Source organism: Penicillium concentricum (assembly GCF_028827145.1).
Source record: "Penicillium concentricum strain IBT 3081 chromosome Unknown utg000003l_segment0_segment0, whole genome shotgun sequence".
NCBI classification, from domain to species: domain Eukaryota; kingdom Fungi; phylum Ascomycota; class Eurotiomycetes; order Eurotiales; family Aspergillaceae; genus Penicillium; species Penicillium concentricum.
In genome coordinates this window covers 253,665-275,912 of record NW_026622756.1, presented here as the reverse complement: position 1 = coordinate 275,912, position 22,248 = coordinate 253,665, and the positions used below count along the sequence as shown (strand labels likewise).

Genomic DNA, 22,248 nt, shown 5'->3' with positions numbered 1-22,248 from the left:
TGAGACGCCCGTCTGCCTAGGTGTTGTTCTACATTTGCAAAGCACGGATGACACCATGCTCGAGGCATAATTGTTGTCTACTTGGGGTTATCAATATATTTTAGAAGTATTTGAACTCTAACGCTGGTCTACGGCTATTAGAATATCCTGTGCTTTCGTTCCACGCTGATATTTGGCTGTTAATGAATTTTTACTCTCAGAACATTGTGGGAGTTGTGTAGTAGATATATATATATTCAGCGGGAATGACGTTTGGCACAAATCTAGTTAGATATTCAATGTTTGGTTATATATTATCTGGTACCTACTTCTAATCAGGTTTAAGAAAACTAAGCCTTCTTTTCATATCTATGCCAATATTGTGGGTTGAGAGACTGTTAAGTCTAGAAGTGAGTGGGTAGGCCATTTTAGATCAAATCCCCAGAATAGCAGTGGCGTAGCCACAAGACCCATAAATTACATTGGAGGTCTTTGATTTAGGTTGCCAAGGGGACAAGGAGGGAATAATTAAAATAAAAGTCTCCATAGAGCATGAAATATAGATATCCATGATACTGGTCAGTGACGTAGACTTAATACTATGACCCGCAACATGTAGAGGAAATCTATGAGCAAGACCACTAATAGGATACCGGGGCTTATGATAGACTTATAGAAGACATCTGCTTCCCCACATATCAGGTTTATACCAAGCGCATTAGATATGGGCCGGGGAACAAGAGTGCGGTTTTTGTTGTGTTTTTTGGTGAAGTAAAAAAAGATTTCCTTTTGCTTTCTCGTTACATTTTAACAAGAATAGCTTGAGTATCACATCATCATCGCATCTTCCTATTTCCCATACCCCATATTTTCCGAAAGATCCAACAAGGCCACGAACCCCATGCTATCAGAGAAAACAAGGGAAGGAGAGAAAGTCGTAACAGAATCTAGACTAATAGGAAGACGCCGAAGGCCGACCTGAGTTCGATATCGGGAACAGCCTCGAATCCCGAATCCAACCCAGAAGTTAACCGTTTCCAACCTCCGGACCGCCGAATTGTAAGAAAAGCGTCAAACAACGGAAGGGTAATTGAATTTTTGTATCAGATTTACTCTTCGCTGATCAGAGCGTTGTGCTTAGCCTCCTTGCGCTCCAACCGGCGCTCACGGAGAGCCTTGTTCTTGGCACGCTTAGCGTCCATCTCCTCCTTGAGGACACGGTCGCGCGCACGCTCAGCCTTAGCCTTCTGGATCTGTAGCGGTGAAAAAGAGAACGAGTCAGCCTGGGTGTGTTCTGTTTTGCGTATTTCATGGGGGTTTGTTTCATGGGTTCATGCTCCATGTTCGATCGTCATCCGTGGGGTTGACCCGGGTTGTAACTTACGTGCTCAACGAGGGCACGCTTGTGCTTGAAGGTGTTACCCTTGCTCAGGTGGTAGAGCTCGTGGTAAAGGTGCTTATCGATCTTGCCGGCGGCGCGGTAGCGGACGAGCAGACGACGGAGAACACGCATGCGGCGCATCCAGAGGACCTGGCTAAACAGAGGAAAGCGAGATCAGCAACTGTGCCCCGGGTTCCAATTCCATCGAGCGAGTCCGAGACAGGCCGGACAGAGAACAAAGGTTGGTGTGCATACCTGGGCATACGGGCATCCTTGGTACCCTTGCGCTTTCCGAGACCACGGTGACGGCCGTTGCGGCGAGCCTCGTTGAGCTCACGGGCGCTGGCACGGGAGTGCATGGTGACGGGCTTGCGGATGATGAGGCCATCAGCGACGAGCTTGCGGACGGTCTGGCGAGAGTTGGCGTTGGAGATCTCGTTCATCTCATTGGGGTCGAGCCAAATCTTGCGCTTGCCGCAGCCGACCACGGAGGCGGCGAGGCGCTTCTGGGTGGTAAGGTTGACCCTGTGGTGAAAGACCCGGTCAGCATCATGGCACACACATCACGAAGTTGTTCCTCCACTATAACGAAAATATCGGGTCCACGAGTTGGGTGTTGGGCATGAATTTCCACAGCACACGGGAGTGCATTCGAGAAGTTCAATAGCAGCTTGGAGATGAACTCACATCTTGATGTCGGCGTATCGACGGTCGTTGGCGGATGATGTTCGTGGCACTGAGAAATCCCGACGGTGAGAGTTTGAGAGGGCACTGCGGGCCACATTAGGTCAGCCGAGGGCTAAGCGAGTGCTCCTTCCACAACGGGCGGAGTGCCCCAGGGTGTATGCCCTAGCGCTAGTCCGAATCGGGATGATGGAACTTGAAGATCTTGCAGTCCGGGGAAGAAGCCAAGAGTACTTACGTTGGGAAATGTTGGAATAAAGATGCTGGGATATTAGTAGAATTGCAATTTGGGTTTCATTCTTTTTTTCTCTTTCGCTGACTGTCATGGCTTTCGTTGTAGATGACCCCAAACGGATATCATCACGTGATGTTAAAGACAAGCAGTGTCACCTGATCTGATATTCCTATTTAGGAAAGGGTGATCTGCAGTATAAAACAGTCCAGTAGATGGCTGCTCATTGATATAAAACGATGCAATATAAAATGTACACAAACATATGCAATACTTTTGTACGACTAAAACAAATAAAACCCAAGGGTATATCTATAAACATCTAGATGCTCCTTGGATGCGCAAACAAATCATCACTCATCGCCAAAGGCCTCTCCGAGATCAACCTTGCCAATGCTCCACAATTCCTTCTCATCATCTAGCTCATCGTTCGACAGTCCCAAGCCACCCTCACCACCTTCAGCCTCCCGACGCTCACGCGCCTGGTTAGCCAAACGAACAGCAATGCGCTTGAAGTAATCAGACATGCTGCGCTTGGGGCCTGGTGGGAGAGATGCACCCGGACCGGCCATATACTTGTCAAACACCTCGCTGTCAGACTCAACCACGGAGAAGATAGACAAGAATGCTGCTTCCGCAGCCAGCTTGACGGGGATCACGAGATCACGGACACTAGCGAAGATGGGTGGTGCGAGCAGAGCCAGATGAGGACGGGTCAGCTCGGGGTGAAGACGGCTGACAGTCCGGATGGTTACCAAGCTCAACCGCCTGGTGTCAACCGGGTTGCCGACCTGAATAGCAGATGCCAAGGCCTCAAAGATGGTCTTGCTTGACTCGAAAGAATGGTCGCCGTCATTGGACAAGAGGTATTTGCCTGCAGCAAGAGCGCTGTTGTCGGAGATGAAGGGCTGTTTCTGAGTTAGTCACGAGCAGTAATGGTGGTTTAGCATTCAACTTACATCCTTGTTTGCAAGACCTTGGCAGATGACGGTGGGCAGCTCCACAGAGAAGTGTTCTGTCAGAACCTCGGCGCATTCAGCCAAAAGAGCATTGAGTCCGAGGATCGCTGCATGAGAGAGGGAGCCAGCAAGAATACGGTTCCTACAAGGAAATATATTAGCATCCAGCAAAATCAAACCACGAGAACGAATATGCATACTTGATAAGAGGAACCGAGTTTGCAGCAGGGAGGACCTTCACGAGAGCAGCGAGCAGACGAGCGTTGGTAATGGCAACGGAATCTGTGAACATGTTAGAGAGCCGTGAAGCACAGGAATCGTTGATAATCATCTTACCAGTCTGGTCGCTAGCGTCATCATCAATCAGAGCAAGGATCGCTTGCCGGGATGCCTCGCTCATGTTGGCACCGGCCTTACCAACCACCTCCTGTAGAGCCTTCATCATCGCGTTCTTCACGCCAACGTCGGAGGTCTTCGATCCAGCAATAAGTTCTGAAATATCAAAGTTAGCGATGGGCTACGTTCCATGTATAAAACTTCCCGTGACTTACCAGCAATAAGAGGATCAACTCTGGGAGTCAGGGTAATCAAAATACCAAGACCCTTGGCAGCCCGGTTGCGCAGAGTCTCGCTTGTGGTATCGGCCAGACCACGGGCGAATGTACGCTGGAGCTGGGGCAGGAACGGCTTGACAGCTAAGGGGATCTTCTCCAACAGCTTGTTAAGAGTATAGAAGATAGCGCCTGGAAAATTTGATCAGTAAACAGATACCACACAAGCCTTAGCTTTGCATGACTTACACTTGATATCGACTGAACGTTCTGACACAACACGAATAAGCGGACCGGTGATCTGAGTCACGAAAGGCTTCAATGACTCGGCACGAGTCCGGTCAATGATATCCGACATCGCAAGAGCCGACTGGGTACGCTGATCGGTAGTACCATTGAGAAGACCTTGCAAGAAGATCGGCAAGATAGCCATGATACCCTTGGGCAGGCTGAAGCCGGGCAGGTCCGCGCCAGCCACGCCAACCTGTCGCAGAATCTGGCGGGTGGGAATAGCCAAGCTCTCCATCTCTTCCTTGCGCATGTGAGACATGAGACCAGTGAGGGCAGTCCATGCCGCCTTGACGACATCCTTGTCTGGGTCGTCGAATGAAATCAGCAAGGCGCGGATCAAGTCCTGGTAGTACCTCGAGAAGTCAACCTCAGCTTCCGCGAAGAACTTGGTCAGATGGAGGGCCGCAGCAGCGCGACGACGGTGATCGTCGTGCTTGACAAGAGCGACCATCACATTCATGCCGACACTCAGGCCATCGTACTCGTCTACAGACACCAAGACGGTGTCGAAGGCAGTGCTGAGCTCTGTTCGAAGCTCCTCGTCGGTAGTCTCGATGATGCCATCCATGAGGGAGTTAAGGATAGTGGGCAATTTCCTTGTCATGGCAGAGCCAGCAACTTCAGCCAGAGATGCGAGGGCTCTGGCGTTGAAAGCAGTAATTGGCGGGGTGAGCAACGTGGGAATGAGGTTGGGAAGGATAATATTGGCGCGAGTCTGCTCCGTGAGAAGCGTCAACAGAGCCGACAACGCCTGCTCGGCATTATCGTCGTCTCTCAACAAATGAAGAAGGTAAGGCAGGACCTGGTCCACGACCCGCTTGCCCATGATCTGCTGCAACGAATCGAAGGCCTCAGCAGCAGCTTCTCGCACATCGTCATCGTTATCCACCAGAGCCACACGCACGGTGGCGATGAGAATATCCTCAAAGTCCTCCAGCGCATCGGGGGAGGCGGCATTGATAAGCTCGCGGAGAGCAATACAGATACCTTGCTTGACCTCCACATCGGGCGAAGTCTGAAGACCATCTTGAAGCAAGGGCAGCAAGGTGTTGAGAACAGACTCTCCAGCCTTCTTGATAAGGTCTCCAAGAGCGTTGCTGGCAATGACCTTCTGCTCCATGTTGGAGGACCCGAGACGGCGAATAATGAGTTGAGACAGCGTGGGAACCATGTCCTTGAGCGTCCTGGGGGAGGCGACAAGAGCCTTCCAGACACCCAGGGCCGCACTCTTGACCTGGCCTGAGGTATCGCAGCGACAGATGTACAGAGCCGAAAGAACCTTGTCCCTGCGCTCGGCTCCGAGAACCTCCAACAAGGATTGGCCAGCTTGAGTGGCTTCCTCCTCCTCTTCATCTCCCTCATTCTTGCCAGAGATACCAGTAAGACTGAAGAGAAGATCGCCGACAAGCTCGACGGAACTCAAACGGATGCGGTAGCTGTCGTCCGCAAGACCACGCTCCAACTCGGGAAGCAAGAGATCGATGGCCTTGTGGGCGAAGTTCTTGACAAGCAGACGACCGGCCCGGAGAGCGGTCTCGCGAATAGACTCAATATCATCAGCCAGGCCAGCAAGAATAGGGGGGATGATCTTGCTGAGGTAGTTGGCGAAGCTGTTACCGAAGCAAGCAGGCAAGAAGATGAAGAGGGTCATGAAGCCTTCACGAACAGCGGGTTTGGCGCTGGAAACGTTCTGGAGAATAGTTGGCAGTGTCTCCTCGAGTCTGGTTGTACCAAGGCCTGCAAGAACCTCCGAAAGGGCTTGAGCAGATCCAAGTCTGTCACCGGCTCCAGTATCGGATTTGAGGGTAGCCATGAGGTTGGGAATGAGCTCTGGCAGAGCGTCCTCTCCGAGTTTCTCGATGAGTGAGCCAAGGGCCTTGGAGGCAGTAGCACGGGTTGTGGGAACTGGATCAACAATGGCCAAGCTAAGACCGGCCACAATAATGGGTAAGTGCGCGATGAGATCCTTGCGCTCTGTGAGATGAGCCAAACTGCCAATAATCTGTGCCGACTTCCGCTTGGTGTTAGATCGGTCACTAAGACCACGCTCGAGAATGCGCACAACAAGGGCCAGGGAGGGGGCATCGAGGTAGTGTGCGAAGGAAACCTTGATCAAGGAATCCAGGGCCTCATCTGTGTGCTTCGTTGGATCACTCAAAGCCTTCAGAAGCACGCCAACCAAGCTCTTTACTTCAGGGTTGCTGATAACCTCGCCGAAGCGCTGAAGACTGCGGTTCGCTGCGCTACGGACTTCCTTGTGGGTGTCATTGAGCACAATCGTCAAAGGCGGAATGATATCAGGCAAACTGGCTGCAAGCTGCTGCGGGTCCAGATAGGCCATGGCTCCAAGCAGATCGCAAGCACCCTTCTGACTACGCCATTGCGTATCGTCCAAGCCATCGAGTAGGGTGGGGAGAATCTCCTTGACACCGTAAGAGCTGAGGTTCTGGAAGCAAGCCCTTGAAGCCTCCAGGCAAGTATCGCGGACGCTAATGCTGGTGTCACCAAATCCTCCCAGAAGCTGGGGTACGAGATGGATCACATAAGGCTCAAAGGTTCGGCCCAGAACCAAGGCGAAAAGCTCATAAGCCAACAAAGCGCCCCGTCGGTGATCCTTTTCTCTCTTGTTCTCAGTGGCCTCCTTGAGCTGGCTCATGATTCGGTACTCCCGCAATGTTGCGACACCTCTGCCACACACGACCGCAGCAAGACCGTACGCAGCACCGCGTTGACGAGGATAGTCGGGGGCATTGAAAAGTCGGTAGAGTAGGTTTTCCACATATTCTGCCGTCTTGGAACCAGACAATCTGATCAACGGTGGCAGACACTCGGACACAGCGTGCTGCACAGACTCCGAAGGGGTATCGAGAGCCACGAGCAGTTCACTGATAACAGTCTGCAAGCGAGGATCATCTGCCTTGAGATGTGTCGCCACAGATCCATATAACACGATGACAGCCTCATTCAGCAGGTCAGAGGTTTTTGTGTCTTTATCCGAGGTTTCCAGGGTTGTTTGGAGCAGTTTCATCATCTCCTCAACCTTTGACTCTCCTCGCAAAATGATGATAGATTTACCACTCTCTGTCATCTGGCCACGGACCCGGGAATTTCCATCGAGCAAGGGACCCTTTTCAATCAAGAATCGCAAAAAGGAGACAGCCGCGTCACCGTCGAATCCATGCGTCATGGCATTGAAGGCCAGCGCAATACCACTGCGAGCTTCCCAGTGGTCTGCATTGTCTATTTTCTTAGGCATTCCGTAGGCGTCCTTTTCGGGTGCCTTAGGTTTGATTTCTTCCACATATTTGGACTGCAGTTCAGACAGAATGCCCGCAAACTTGCTCTTATCAAATTCAATGGCATGTGCCAAAGCGCGAGCAGCAGCACCTCTAAGCTGGTGGTCCTTGGAGTCCAAATATTTCATGATCTTGCTGAACGAGGTGTCATCCACCTCCAGTGCATTGTCTTCCCAGATCGTGTCTGCAATGTCAGCATTCTCCTCCACGATGTCGTGGCAGCCAAGCCAGATGTGCTCCGAGAAATCGAGGTCAGTCAGATCGATCTCAGCCTCAACGACCTGAAGAACAGTTGTTCGGACGGAGGACTCGGCGACAATGGTTCCCTGCAAAAGCGTATCCAGCTCCTCACTGTTGATGTTCGGCGAGATGCACCGGCAGAAGTCGAACAAGGTGTCCTTGACCAGCTTGTAGTGCTGAGTGTATCTCTGCATGGCGGATAGAAGCTGACCTAGAACCTCGACGCGAGGAAGACGGGCGTCGGCGACTACATAAGAACGTTAGAAGTTGGTTTCACACTGGTGTATAAGTAAAACTCACAAGAGCCAGAGTGGAAGGACAGGAACTCAAGAGCAAGGAGAACTTGGGTGCCTTCTTCTTCTCCTTTCGCTTCTTCAATGCCATTCTGAGTCAAAACCAGAGAGATAAGAGGAAGGACGTATGCGAGAGATGTGGCATCGAAAGGACGCTGCTCAGAAGCAAAGCGCAATCGGTAGAGGATTCTTGTGACGAGTTCTCCGAGGGGCTCTAATTCCATATCGGTGGGGAGATTGGTGTTGCCGATGGCTCGCAGTGTTGCGATGCCGACGAAAGAACGCAGAGGACCAAGGCGGGTGGACACCTCGTCGGCACAAGTGATGAACGCCCGGGAGACAACATCACCGACAAATAGACCGGCGCCAGCCTGAGCAAGGGATAGCAAAGAACTGACGGCAGCGTTGATCCATCCCTCGACGTCGTTGGCGGGACCCGTTACGAGGCCCTGGATAAGGCCCGCTCCTCTTTCGATCCGCTTGACTTCTTCCAAAACTTCATGACGGATCTTGGCCTCCTTGGAAAGCTGGGCTTTAACCTTGGAATTTTCCTCAGGCGTAAGCTTCTTTTGGCTTTGGCCCTTCTTTTCAGCTAATTGCGCACGGAGCTCTTGTTCCCACTTCAGAGTATCATAGTCCTTAGTGCTCTTATCGAAGGCAGGCTGCTTCGACTTGCTGCTGAGCACATCGATGAAAGCGGTTCCTTCGGGGGTGCGTGAAATGGCGGCGTCAGTGGCAGTGAACTTAGATAGGCGAGTGCCGTCCAAATCATATTTAATCTGATCAACCAAACGCGGGATCATTGCATCGGGGGCAACAAATGCCAATTCAGCCCCAGCGCTCCAGACAGCAAGGTTAACATTCGGCACCGCTGACTGCACAGGGTCTGCGTTGACGCGAACCAACTGCTCAATACACTTCTCAGGGTGTGCGCGCACAAGATTTCCAGGGTCGGTGCCGGTCCTCAAGCATAAATCAATCCATGAGGTGTTCGGAATCAACTCAGGTCGACCCAAAACCAGAAGTTCAATGAGCAGAACTTCCAGATCGGAAGAGGAAATTCCAGAGGATCCCACAACAGCCTTGGTTGGGCACAGGGCCTTCAAGACCATATGAAGCAGGCGTTCACTCTCTGATCCAGCAGAAAAGGCTGCCGATTCCTTCTCCGCGGTCCGGAATGAAAAGATCCAGGCCCACAGTGCATTGAGAACAATGCGCCCAAAAGAGGCCACATCCGTCAAATAGACTCGGGATAAAGTTTCTGCGGAGCTCTCGCGAATGTTTGAGGGAATAGCAGGCGCAGTAATTGCGTAGATAAAGGCCTGAGCCCAAGCCGTCTTGGATGCGTCTTCAGAGCCAGCAAACTTGGATCCGGAGGTAACGGCGGCCAGAGCCCTGACAAACCACTGGATCTCTTCCTTGGAACTCAACTTCGAGTATGCCTTGGGATTGAGGAGGAAAGAAGGTTTGGGACTGAGTGTCATCGATTGGGCTACATTCTCCTCCCAAGCAGGCCTAGCAGACTCTTGAACATCGGAAACTCGGTGGAACAGAGCCAGGAAGAGATAAGCCGAAGATAGAGCGCCGCTTTGGGCGGAGGGAAGCGGGTTGGAAGCAACCTCACCAAACAAATCCTTCATCTTGGCGACGAACTTGGTGACAAGTGGTTCAATTTCAGGAGTCTTCAAATCCTCAAGATCGGACTTCCATAGGACTTCTCCCACACTTGCTTGCCAGATCTTCCGGAACGGAATTCGCTTATCGGATACACCCTTAACGATAGTGCTGACAACATCATCGCTAACCTTGAGCTTGGATTGAACGAGGTAAGTAAGGTGCTTGCTGAAGGATTTGATCTCCTCTTCCAGAGCAGCTTCGTTCGACTCCCGTGAAAAGACGGGGCAGAATCCTTGAACAATCTCTCGAGAGACATCCGCCGAGGGTGAAATAGCCGCAATGGCTTGGGCGTAAGCCAAACGGTGCTCAGGAGTAGTAATCTTCTGGGTTTTCAGAGGACCAATGATTTCACTCGTGATCTTCAAGACCAAGGGATCAGTTCTGCATCGAGAGAGCAAGGATGCAAAAGAGTCAGATGCTCCTTGACGAATTGATGGGTTATTTGACTTCATGCTAGTTAAAAGATGCTTGCAAAGGCGTGTATGCACCATTTCCGAGAGATCAATTTCTTCCGGCAAAGAGGCACAGAAAGGAGGAATCACGCCTCCGAGAATCACCTCCGGCGCTCGTAGTATGGACTTTTCCATGGGAGGAACCAATTCGGTGGCGATATCTTCATATGTCACGAAGGAAGTAAAGAAGTCAGACATTCCATTGGCGACATGTGCGGGCACAGCAGATTTTGAGCTGACGACCTCCTTGATGTAGAAAGCCAAAATCTCTTTCTTCGACTCTTCGAGGATTGACGCCTTGTCTGCTAGCCGCGCGCAGACTCCACATACGACACCAAGAAGAGGCGCATTCTTGTAGGCTGCGGTAGAGTCTGCAGTCAGTCGGCTAACAGACTGCCGCACTGCATCAACACCCCATGCCTCGGACGAAAATACGGCGCGCAAGGCACGTCTTGTTACTCGGAGGGCTGACTGCTTTACTGCAGACTTGGGATTGTGGGAAAGACAATTTTCCAGCGCCTTGGCATCAACCGCAATCAGATCTAGCACAGTGGCCAACGGTGTGTTCTGGTCCTCGCTAGCCTGCTGCAACAGAATACAGCACCATTCCAACAAAACAAATGCAAATGAGGAAGCCAGACCTGGTCTAGATGCCTCGATTTGCAATTTTTGCGTAAGGAATTTTAACTCTTCGGTCGCATTGGGACCGCGGAGGAGAGAGCGGAGGCATCGTTGAACCGCCTGTCGGGAGGATCGATCGACATAGAGAGGATAGGTGCGGAAAAGCAACTCTAGTATATCGTGATGGGTTTCTGGGGATAGTTCAGACCCTATAGAATGAATAGTTAGTGAATCTGCTTGCCATGAGGCCATGGATTATCACGCTACCATTCTTGTCGCGGAGTTCTTGCAGGGCCCGGAGCCTGCGCGAGGTCGAACTCGAGAGGAGAACGACCTGCAAGGCATCCAGATCCCCGGCCTTGACCTGGTCCCATGGAATTCCATCCATGATCGGCGGTCAATACGGGGGAATGGAGAGAGAAGGGGTTGGTTCAGAGAGTGTGAAGTTGGTGAAGTGGGCTAGGAATGCTGTCATAAGAGTTTTGTGTGGGGAGCTGGATTCCATCCCGCCATTAAACAGGCATGGCCGACTCTTCGTTCTTTACATATTTCAACACCCTTTTTGGGAATATTTCACACCATATTTCACAGTATTTCACAGGCCAAATTTATTGGTCTTTGACCGCTGACTTTCAGCGTGCTTTGAAGACTCCTCCGCTGGGCCCGCTGATAATTCAGCCATAATGCCGCCCAGCAGCAAGAAAAAGAAGAAGCCCGCCTCCAATCCGGCTCGAGGCTTTGCGACAGTTTCTATGCCCTCAAAGCCTAAGCCAGAGGCAATATCAACACCTCCTCCAGTCACCGAAGAATCAAAAGTCACGCCGGAAAACGAGCCGCAACCTGAACGCACTGCAGATGCCGCCGCACCACAAACGACCACCTCGTTACAAGATTACACACCGGAGGAGCTAGAAAAGCATTTTGAAGAAGCAGAGCTCCAGATTCTGGTTGATAAATACGCCGTCAAGTGTAAAAATGACGCAGCGCGCCAGGCCACCAAGCTGGAGAACGAACGCCGCGTTTTCCGACAGCAATCAGTAACATTGAACCTTCTGGAGTGGTTACCGACAGATATTCAAGACAGTATTCTCGAACTGGCCGGTACCGAAGAGCATGACTATCTTATAGCAAGTGGACGGATCACAAGTTCAAAACAGGCTGGCTCCGAGGAGGAACTATACAACAAACTTTGGACTTTGAAGGAAACACTGCTCAAACTCGACTTCCCAGAAAACCGCGTCGAGGATGCACTGAAGCATGTTTTGCAATATTTTGCTGGTAACTCAACCAGTGCTGGTCGAGATGTTGTGTGGAATCTGGAGGAAGCAATGGAATGGTTGGCTACGCACAGTGATAAGAACGAATTGCCCTCTTACACACAGACAAATACTCGCCAACTGAAAGACGCGGATAGTGTCACCTCATGGATGACAGGTAAAACCTCCATGGCTTGAAGTTTTCCGTTAAACATAATGCTGACTATTAGCAGAATCCAAGGCTTCAGGGACTTCAACTCCTGTTTCATCCCAAAATCGAAGCAAGCAAGGAAACAAGAAGGCTGACTGGAAGGCAGCAAAGGTTGCTCCTCCTATTTCATACGACTCGGACAGCTCAGTCGACCCAGATATCATGGTTCCCGAATGGCTAGAGCTACAGACTCAACTTTATAGCCTGGAGCCAGATCTTTTCGATCGCCCCGGAAAGGGCAAGAAGGGTCGAGGCGGCGCTGGCAATCTGTCAGATGACCCTGAAACCTCTAAACTGCAGCGGAAGATTGCCAAGATCGAACGTGATGTCCTTTTCGAACGCCGAGAAGCAGAGTACATATGGGAGCAAAAGCTTGACGAGCTCAGAAAGGATGCTTCATTTATTCGGCGCCCGGTGGACAGAAAGAAAAAGCCTCCGACCGATGCAGGAGATCAGCCAAAGCCCGAGATCAACGAAGAGCTAGACCCGGAGCTCCTTACGATCGATGGGATGGAGGATGCCCTTGGGGACTTGTTCCAAGCCGAGGCTGAGGATTCAGGCTCGATTTTAGGTATCCCTCCAGAGATCCAGACCCCGTTCACACTCCGCGACTTTGGGAAATCGACAGGTCTGAGCCCACGGCGAGTCTTGGAAGAGACTTGTAAATCAAGAGATTCATCTTGCGTGGTTGTCTACCAGGATTTCTCCTCTTCAATTCATTCGAATAGGAAGGCTCTCGAGGTGCGATGGTCGAAGCCCCAAGAAGCCCCATTCCCGTTAGCAGTGGAATCGATTACACACAAGTCGAATGCCTTGGCTACTTTTGTGTCAATGGATGGCATTACCACACCGAATGCCCAGCAGGCTGAGGGATACGTGTCGACTCTGGCTTTGTTCATATTGTTCCCCCAGAATTCCAAGGAGGGCAAGGCTTACCTACGGTTGCCAGCGGTTTGGAGAGAACTCTGGACTGAGTTCGCAACGCTGCAGAAGGCCCAGCAGGATGAAGTCGACAAAAATACTGTGAAAGAGTTGAAGCGTCTAATCCAAGAGAACCAAGGCACCTTCGAAGATGATGTCGTTCTATCTGACAACTTCCGGAAGAGGAACGGCGTTGCTAGCAAGCCGGGCGCCCCGATGAAAGGGTCTGCGCGTGACAATTACTCGGGTATCGATGACCGCTCGAAAGAAGCATGGATGGCTAAATCGTCGACGCCCTCCTATCACCGCATGATGCAGGGTAGAATGAACCTCCCAATCTGGGCCTTTAAAGACGAGATCCTGAGCACGCTCGATGATCACCGAGCTCTGATCATTTGCAGTGAAACAGGTAGTGGAAAGAGTACACAGATTCCGTCATTCATTCTCGAGCATGAGATGATCCAAGGCCGACCATGCAAGATCTATGTGACCGAGCCCCGTCGTATCTCTGCAATCTCGCTTGCTCGACGTGTTAGCGAAGAGCTTGGAGAGAGCAAGAATGAAGTGGGCACGAATAGGTCCCTCATTGGATTTGCGGTACGATTGGAAAGCAAGTTCACTCAATCCACGCCATTGATATACGCGTAAGTCCTCACTTCTCTCTCGGTTTTACCTTTGTGGTCGCTCAACTAATGCTTTATAGTACCACGGGAGTGGTTGTACGAATGCTCGAACGGCCCGATGACTTCCAAGATATCACTCATGTAGTTCTTGATGAGGTTCACGAGCGCACTATCGACAGTGACTTCCTTCTGATCGTGCTCCGACGACTCATGCAGAAGCGGCCTGACCTAAAACTCATCCTCATGTCTGCCACCCTTGATGCGCAGCGTTTCTCGAACTATCTCGGCGGGGTACCAGTTTTGAACATCCCAGGGCGAACTTTCCCAGTGGAAATGAAGTACCTGGAGGATGCGGTCGAGATGACCAACTACCGTTTGTCGGAGGATGTCCAGCACACAGTCCTCGACGATGATATGGATGACCCACCCACGGATGCTGACACCACAGGAGGTCTCCAAGCCAGTCTTGATGGGTACTCTAGACAGACCAAGGAGACTATCATCAACATCGATGAGTACAGACTAGACTACGACCTGATCAAGAGGTTGCTTCTGAAGATTGCTACGGCCCCGGAGATGACTCACTACAGCAAGGCGATCTTGATCTTCATGCCTGGACTGGCGGAAATCCGTCGACTAAACGACGAGATCCTGTCCGAGCCAATGTTCCAGAGGGGCTGGATTGTGCATACGCTTCACTCCTCAATTGCCAGTGAAGACCAAGAAAAGGCTTTTAACATACCCCCGGAAGGCATACGAAAGATCGTTATTGCAACGAACATTGCGGAAACAGGTATCACCATCCCAGATATCACTGCTGTGGTCGACGCAGGAAAGGAGAAGATCATGCGCTTCGATGAGAGACGTCAATTATCCCGTCTTGTTGAGTCATTCATCTCGCGTGCGAACGCTAAACAGCGTCGTGGTCGTGCTGGACGTGTCCAGAACGGTATCTGCTTCCACTTGTTCACTAGACACCGCCATGAAAAGTTGCTTTCGGAACAGCAAACCCCTGAATTACTGCGCCTTTCTTTGCAGGATCTAGTGCTTCGTGTGAAGATCTGCAAATTGGGAGAAGTGGAGCAGACACTCCTCGAAGCTCTTGACCCGCCGTCGTCTAAAAACATTCGCCGCGCCATTGATTCATTGAAGGAAGTTAAAGCACTGACCAGCAACGAGAGCCTAACCTCTCTGGGAACACAACTGGCCAAATTGCCGCTGGATGTGTTCCTCGGCAAAATGATCATTCATGGAGCCTTCTTCCGGTGCTTGGATGCGACTGTCAGCATTGCTGCCATCCTTTCTTCCAAATCGCCATTTGTGAATACAATCGGATCCAATTCACAACGCGATGGTGCACGGGCGTCTTTCCGAAGAGGTATGTCCCAAAATATATCGGTCTCCCACAGTTGATAACTAACAAATGCTAGGTGACTCGGATCTCTTGACCGTATACAACGCATATTGCAGCTGGAGACGTACGAGAAGCACACCGGGGTCCAATGAGTATTCTTTCTGCCGAAAGAACTTCCTCAGCGCCCAGACATTGCTGGCAATCGAGGATATCAAAATGCAACTGGTAGTGTCAATTGCCGACGCAGGTCTTCTGACCCTAGATACATCACAGAAAGCGGCCCTTAACCGGTAAGAAATCCCTTCGCCCAAACATCACGTCTCATCCTGACAACTGCTAACCAACCCTGCAGTGCGCGTTCCAACAGCCGAAACCGCCAATTCTTCATCATCCCTGAAGACTTCGATGTCAACAGTGACAACGATGTTGTGATCAACTCGGTCATCGCCTGGAGTTTCTACCCTAAGCTTCTGACGCGCGAAGGCAAGGGCTGGCGCAACGTTGGCAACAACCAGACAGTCACACTACCTGCGGTTTCTGTCAACAAGAGGGCGGACTCGTCCGTCAAGTGGCTGTCATACTACAGCATCATGGCACGTGCCCGCAACCTCAACGCGCATGATACCAGCGCAGTGGATGATTTTGCCATAGCCTTACTGTGTGGTGATGCTGAGTTCAAGGTACGACAGCGATCTTTCGCATATCCTTTCCTAGTCTCATTTGGCAATAAGCTAACCACCACCAAATAGATGTATTCTGGTGTCGTCTCCATTGACGCAAACCGTATTCGATTCGCTGTGCGAGATTGGAAGTCTATGCTAGCCTTGAAAATTCTCAACAGCCGCCTGCGCGAGATCCTTTCGAACACTTTCCGCAACCCCCACCGTCAGTTGTCATATAAGCATCAGCAGTGGATCGACATTTGGCAACAGATCTTTGCTCAAGCTGGTAAAAGATGAATATATCAGCGCTGATGTGTGATTATGCTCCGCACCTTTGATGAGATATGCTTGTAAAAAAAAAATCATGATGAATATGGTTGGGTCGGGTATAGAAGTTTGTCGGAATATTGTTAGCTTTAGAGTTACTTCAATGGACAAACACTCTTTTCGTTCAGATGATGCTTCTGGTTTCTTTGTGTGGTGTATTTATATATCTTCTCATTGGGACTTTTCTATTTTATTGTCTAGAAATTGTAACCCGCACTAGCCATGCCACTCATATATAACTTGAAGAGGATATATATATTGGGAGATGCACCATGACTCAAGATATATGTACCAAACCATGTCCTCCAAGCCCATTAATCGAAGCTTCAGTCTCAACCTCGCACACCTTGACTTATATATCGAACCGAGACAGTACATATATGATCCCGGCGATCTATCAGCAGGAACCGTAGCATCCCTACATAACGACGGGAGACAGCATACTGCATCAGCCATGCCTTCTAGAAGCGTGTTCAAGTCTAAGGAGTACATAGCACAGAGCACTGCAGATATGCCCGTCCCCTCGAGTCAATGCACCGACGCTGTCAGCACTGATCCGCCGTGCGTAAACCATTGCATTATCATCACTACATCCCCTATCAGATTGAGATCAAAGCACAAGTACTGCATAAGCATAAGGACAAAGTAGAGAATAAGCATAAAACCAAGGCTTCTATCAGCAAAAACTCGAGGCCAAGTCTCTCAAACTGATTCCCACCATTTTCCCACGGGAAACAATCGGTCTACGAAGACAAGCTGCAACAATTCCGCCATCCCAATCCCTAATCAAGGGATATACCAACCTCCCACCGCCACCAGCTCAACAACACGGATTATCCCTTGACAGACACGACAATTGCAGCCGATGCAGGTCCTCAACCAGCGGTGAGTACGTACTCAATCGTGAAGTTCGAACACACATGTAAGAACCTTGAAAGATTCCTGCACAACTGCCAACCCCATCCACCTCCCAGACATTCCCCAACCCCAACTAACAAGAGCAAATTTCCATTTCCCCTAAAACAAAATAATAAAAGACACAAATTCAATACCTAAGACAATATGCATTACCCAACCACACCATCCCCGATATGCACTCTATGCACAATATGAATGGCAGACATGGTTCGAGAATGTGGTAATCCCCGTATCCTACGCCCCGGGAATGATTCGCACCCATAGACAGTAGGCTGGGCACTATTGACTACCCCATATGTACAATTATTTCATGCACAGCAACCCAGTCCGTGGGCGGCAGTTACTCTCAGATGCCCTGCGCTGGCACTTGGCAGTTAGCTTGTCACTCTGGCTCTGGTTTCATCGTACATGATACTTGCATCTTGGGCTGCACGCTGCATGCTGCATGGTATTTGCATTCTTCGATCGACTAGCGACGCCTCCCCGGGGAGAGAGAAGCGTGGACGGCGCGTGTGTTGGTGTCAGATGCACACATACTATAAAATATGAGCTGAGACAGCAAAGAGACGGTGAGCAAGTTCCTCCTTTCCTCTTTTGGGCTTTGGATTTTTCCTCTGGCTATCGCTTTCTGTCGATTGGGATTAGGTCTGGTGTTCCAACCTAGGGTCTCCTTGTTCTAGACTTACCCAAATTTTTTATTTCTTTTTTCCGCATTATCATTGTCATTATTAGGGATGACACAGGGGCACACAGGAGAGAGTTGCTTATTTTGATACGGTGATAGTATCACATGAACTCTACAGAAAGGGTTACGATCTTTGATCTGTCTCCTTTGGCTTATAGTAAGGGCTGAACTGTGAAATGATGGGGTAGTGCAGAAGCTACTGACAAATTTCTATAGACTTGCTTTTTGACTAGTTATACATTTTGTACAACATAGAAAGCAAGTTCAAATCTCACAGTAATCTCACAGTGGCATGTTTTGACTATGTCGTACATAATAGTTGATCCTTTGTCTACTAACATACATATTTCCCTTATCTGTACTCTAACATCCCGATCGGCCGAAACAGCCCGACATCGGCGAGGTTGATAGAAAAATGAAAATGTATATAACAATTTTAAATTCATATTTGTCTCATTCTATGATAATAATTTCATACAAAAACCAGACAACGGTTGACATACATCAAAAAAAGTCCTCCACAGCAGCGGGTCACTGCATACCAGATGGAGCTACGGAGTAGATAATCCTCTGTGCCACGTCTGCACGCAAGGGGGGCAACTGGCGGTGAATCCACACGATCTAGCCCTTCCTACGTGGTTGTTGTCACAGCCAGTCATTGTTGCGTCGGATCATCGATCGGCGGGCTGCTGGTGCGTAAAGCCAATCATTGGCGCCGCTGGTTTGAATGGGGAGTTTTAGTCTCGTTACACATTTGGCCCGAGCCATCCTGGATATTTCGGAGATATGAAATTCACTTTTGAACTAGACTATGTCACTGGAGCAAATGGAGTAAATGACTCGAGAATAGTGGCGCTTGCTAACGGTTACGGCGGTTGAATTATTCATTCGCTTTCTTCTACTCCGTACATTGTAGAGATTCACTCAAGAGGAGATATGGTACATTGTACAAAAAAATAATTCTCACACTTGCTATACTATTCACATAGAGCGTATTTTTGTGTTTCCCCTCTCTCCTTACACAAGCAGCGCTAGAGTGTGTAAAGGTAAGATGAACGTGCAGTCGATCTCTTGGCTCCACGGGACAATGCAATGCGAGGTTAAATCCAAGTTGCACGGCCCCGGCCTAGTGCCATCACGCCAGATCCTGGCTTCGTGGTGCGTTGTTATTCGAGGAAAAGTGGCGCCTCACAAATTACCCCAAGTCACATGGATACCAGAGTCACCAATTCTAGGATTGGCCTAGGGTTGTATATGTACCTCATAATATGATATCCACGCCTATACTCCGTACCCACTTGGGCAAGTACTTACCACCTATGGTAGCAATATACGGGGTTGCTCCATATACGAGGACACTATCTCGGTTAGCTTTTTTGTAATTTGCCCCATCCTGTACAACAAATCAATAGGCTGCAGGGAATATCCCTGTCAGTCGTCGGCTCTCGCTCAAATTCTCCTCGTGTCCGAGTCTCTGTATATCGTAATTATGCTGTACCACACCTCTCAAAGGCCTTGTACCCATTGTGTCCCCGATTGTCAGTTGGCCTTATCTGGCATCAACGTCTGCCCAGACGGCTTCGGGCATATTCTTATGAGGTACATGGGAAAAAGCATGGCCCCTGGTGAAACTTTATACGCCGGAACAGAAAAAGGAAGGGAAAAAAACCCCCGCATATCACTCTGATAATAGTGCAACTCGAAGAAAAAACAAAAAGGAGAAAAAAATAGAAAATAGACCAAAAAATCCAAATTAAACAAAGCCTTCTATTCTCATAAGAAAAGCCTGAAAGTCTGCACGGACAGAGTCTGCAGGGTAACTCGCTGCAAGGTACGGACGAACCCGTCGATCGACGCGAGATTGGCATAAACAGTGAAGTGGAGGTTGTGTAGGAGCCTTGTCATTGACAAGATTATGTATCTAATTTCTGTAACGTCCATTTGATCCGTGTTGATCACACAGAAAAACGATCGAAACGCTATATTCTTTTTAACATTTATATATTTCAAATACTATTGTTCCTAGGTATACCTATCATATCAGAGTATCTCCTTGCACTCAACGGTTCCATACGACGCATCACACCCGAATTGCGGAGTTGCCGTTCCAATAACTGTGTGGATTTATAGTGGATCTGTAGGCAGATTTTCGGAAATGGAAAAAAAAAAAAAAAAAAAAAAAGAGAGATGCAATGCGAAAAAGCCACAACCGACCCCCTTCACTTATCAAATCCCAAGGCTATTTCCTTTTCTAGAAAGTATTGAGGCGGATCCCCCTAAACTACTGTACGGTGTATGTGCAGCGGGTATCGGGCCGTCGATAGCGAGCTGCGGTGCAGGGATCTGTCAGCCCCCTCTTTTTTTTTGCCCTCTAGGTCTTAGGTTAGTACCTGCTTTAGCAAGAAAATAGTACTCCGTCCTCCGTATAGTTCGCAGAATAGAAGATCTACTGCCAAGCATTTTACATTTATTAATAAGAATGCCATTGATATATAGCCCGTATTTTCCCGACCCCATGTTCACCGACCTCTCAAGGGTCTGTGAGCAAAGCGCCACTTGCAGAACCCACTAAATAATGCAAATAGGATATGGGAAATAAATATCATCTCCCCGATTCCTAACCATTGGATCTAGGTCCATGTATGGTGGTCAATGCATATCTGGGTAGGACTAAAGAAAAAGTAAATCCCTAGCTGTCACTTTTGGAATGCATGGGAATTGACATCTGTCAACCTTGAACCGAGATTTTCGGGTTGGAAATCAAGTCCGTGAATAGTTTAGTCTCTCTATTAGTGGATAACAGCAATAATAATCTAGATTAATTGAAAAAAGAGGACAAAACGCAAGGGGACTTTGGCCCTGCCCTTTTTTTTTTTTCACTTGGGCTTATATATATATTTTTTCTTTTTTTCTGGGAAGTAATAAGCGGTGTACTGGGGTTGAGTTGTCTTGACGTTCTCTTTGCTCCCCCTTACTGGGATCTGGCTCTGGGCAAATTTTTTTGGGCTCTGGAAAAATATAGGGAAAATAATGGAAATAAAATAGAATATCTTATTATGAGGATTATTATCCCGTCTATCCCGACTAGGAACGTTATTTAGTAGACCTACCATTTCAGGCTTAGGAAAATATGATCTACGTAAGAGTCAAAGGAACAGAGGAGTTTCTGGATGCATCATCACGGGGACTCTTAGTTGGAATTGCGATGCTACGTGTGAACATCTTTCAATTCGGGCTAAAATTGGGTTGAACAAATATTCTATAGACTAATTGCTTTTTTAGTTTTTTTCTGTTTTTCTTTTTTTTGCTTTTTCTCCTCTCTACTTCCTAATTGTCACTGTTTCGGTAGCCGCCTAACTGGAAGAACAGACCCTTGATCTAATTCAAGCCACCCGTGTTTCGTGGTTCCTTCTGAGCCACTGATTTTCCCCTCTGCATCCCTGGGGGGTGTGACGTGCTTCTTTCTTTCTCTCTCCACTGTTACTCACGGCCCGTCTTAACGCCCAGATCGTCCCGAACCATAAAAAAAAAAAAAACAGGCAAGGCCTTGGTATTGTAATTGTTCTTGGCTGAGGAATTGTAACAGTTGTAATGGCCCACTTTAGTCGGCTATATCCGTAGAGTTTGAATGGACTTGAGGGGTTGGGATCTCTGTAAGATATCCGAGAGGGGACAAGGCTCGGCTGATGTCCGGTGAATTATTTGAATTTGGGATTTTAGTTTCTTTACGGACCTTGCAGTTAGCTACTGTGCTTAGAATGGAGGGGAAATGGTGCAAGCGCTCCGGGAGAGTGCAATCGACGGTGCAGCCGCCGCGCATTACCGGGGGGGGGGGGGGGGGGGGTGGTTTACTTCTGATGTCTTGCACGAAAGATCGTGAGACTCCAATTTCCCTAATATAGTCTGTGTAATTTAGTATCTTTAACTTCAGATCTAACCTTGGAAATGTATTTCCCCGGTTGAGACTGTCCATGGTTCACTTGAGTGGGACCCGCGTGGAGAAGGAACCTTGGAACCCTTTCTACATATATTTAGTATAGGTATGCCCTATTATATATGGGTATGAAACATTCATAAGATATATATACTACATGTATTCAACTTCTTATCTTGCCCAGCCAGAAATAGTATCCAATTTCAGAGTAACAATTGAATCTAATCGACTCCACTAAGGAAATCAACAAGATCCAGCGGGCCTATCCCGGCCGATCAGCCTGTTGCTTTTCTGCCTGTCACACAGACCAGGATCCTCTGAGAATTTCTCTTTGGTAGTTTCTAGGTATATAATTGGGAAATGATAGTTAATTATTGTCACTGGGGAATGATTTGCCTCTCTTAACTCTGATCCGGATAGTCCTTACTTGGTGGCGTAGAAAATACTGATATACAATAATCCCCTAAAAAAAAGAAAAATAGAAAGGAAATATAATAGAAATGAAAAAAAAAAAATGAAAATGAAAAAAGAAAAAGGGAAAAGGGAAAAAGAAAACAGATATCGAGTCTAGAGGATGATCTGAACGCACGGTTCTGGTAGTCGCCCTCCACCGGGTCCACTGTGATTGATTCTCTCTCTCTTCTCTTCCCTTTTTCCTCTTCGTTTCTCCCTCAAAAGACGGGGCAAGCCGGGATTTCTGC

The 22,248-nt window shown here is 49.0% G+C and overlaps 2 protein-coding genes across 2 annotated transcripts; one reads left to right on the top strand and one right to left on the bottom strand.

Moving 5' to 3' along the window:
• Positions 1 to 1,088: 1,088 nt before the first annotated feature.
• On the bottom strand, positions 1,089 to 11,044 carry N7517_007967 (uncharacterized protein; the record flags this gene model as incomplete). The annotated part of the gene is made up of 12 exons (XM_056725697.1): positions 1,089 to 1,232; positions 1,364 to 1,514; positions 1,616 to 1,885; positions 2,048 to 2,131; positions 2,634 to 3,184; positions 3,236 to 3,377; positions 3,436 to 3,517; positions 3,572 to 3,727; positions 3,787 to 3,978; positions 4,036 to 7,860; positions 7,914 to 10,865; positions 10,924 to 11,044. The coding sequence occupies 12 exons, from the start codon at positions 11,042 to 11,044 to the stop codon at positions 1,089 to 1,091; spliced, it is 8,670 nt and encodes a 2,889-aa protein (XP_056576548.1).
• A 295-nt stretch (positions 11,045 to 11,339) lies between these two features.
• N7517_007966 (putative ATP dependent RNA helicase) lies at positions 11,340 to 15,980 on the top strand (the record flags this gene model as incomplete). Its single annotated transcript, XM_056725696.1, has 6 exons — positions 11,340 to 12,090; positions 12,146 to 13,688; positions 13,748 to 15,045; positions 15,098 to 15,311; positions 15,374 to 15,701; positions 15,771 to 15,980. The coding sequence occupies 6 exons, from the start codon at positions 11,340 to 11,342 to the stop codon at positions 15,978 to 15,980; spliced, it is 4,344 nt and encodes a 1,447-aa protein (XP_056576547.1).
• Positions 15,981 to 22,248: the final 6,268 nt, after the last annotated feature.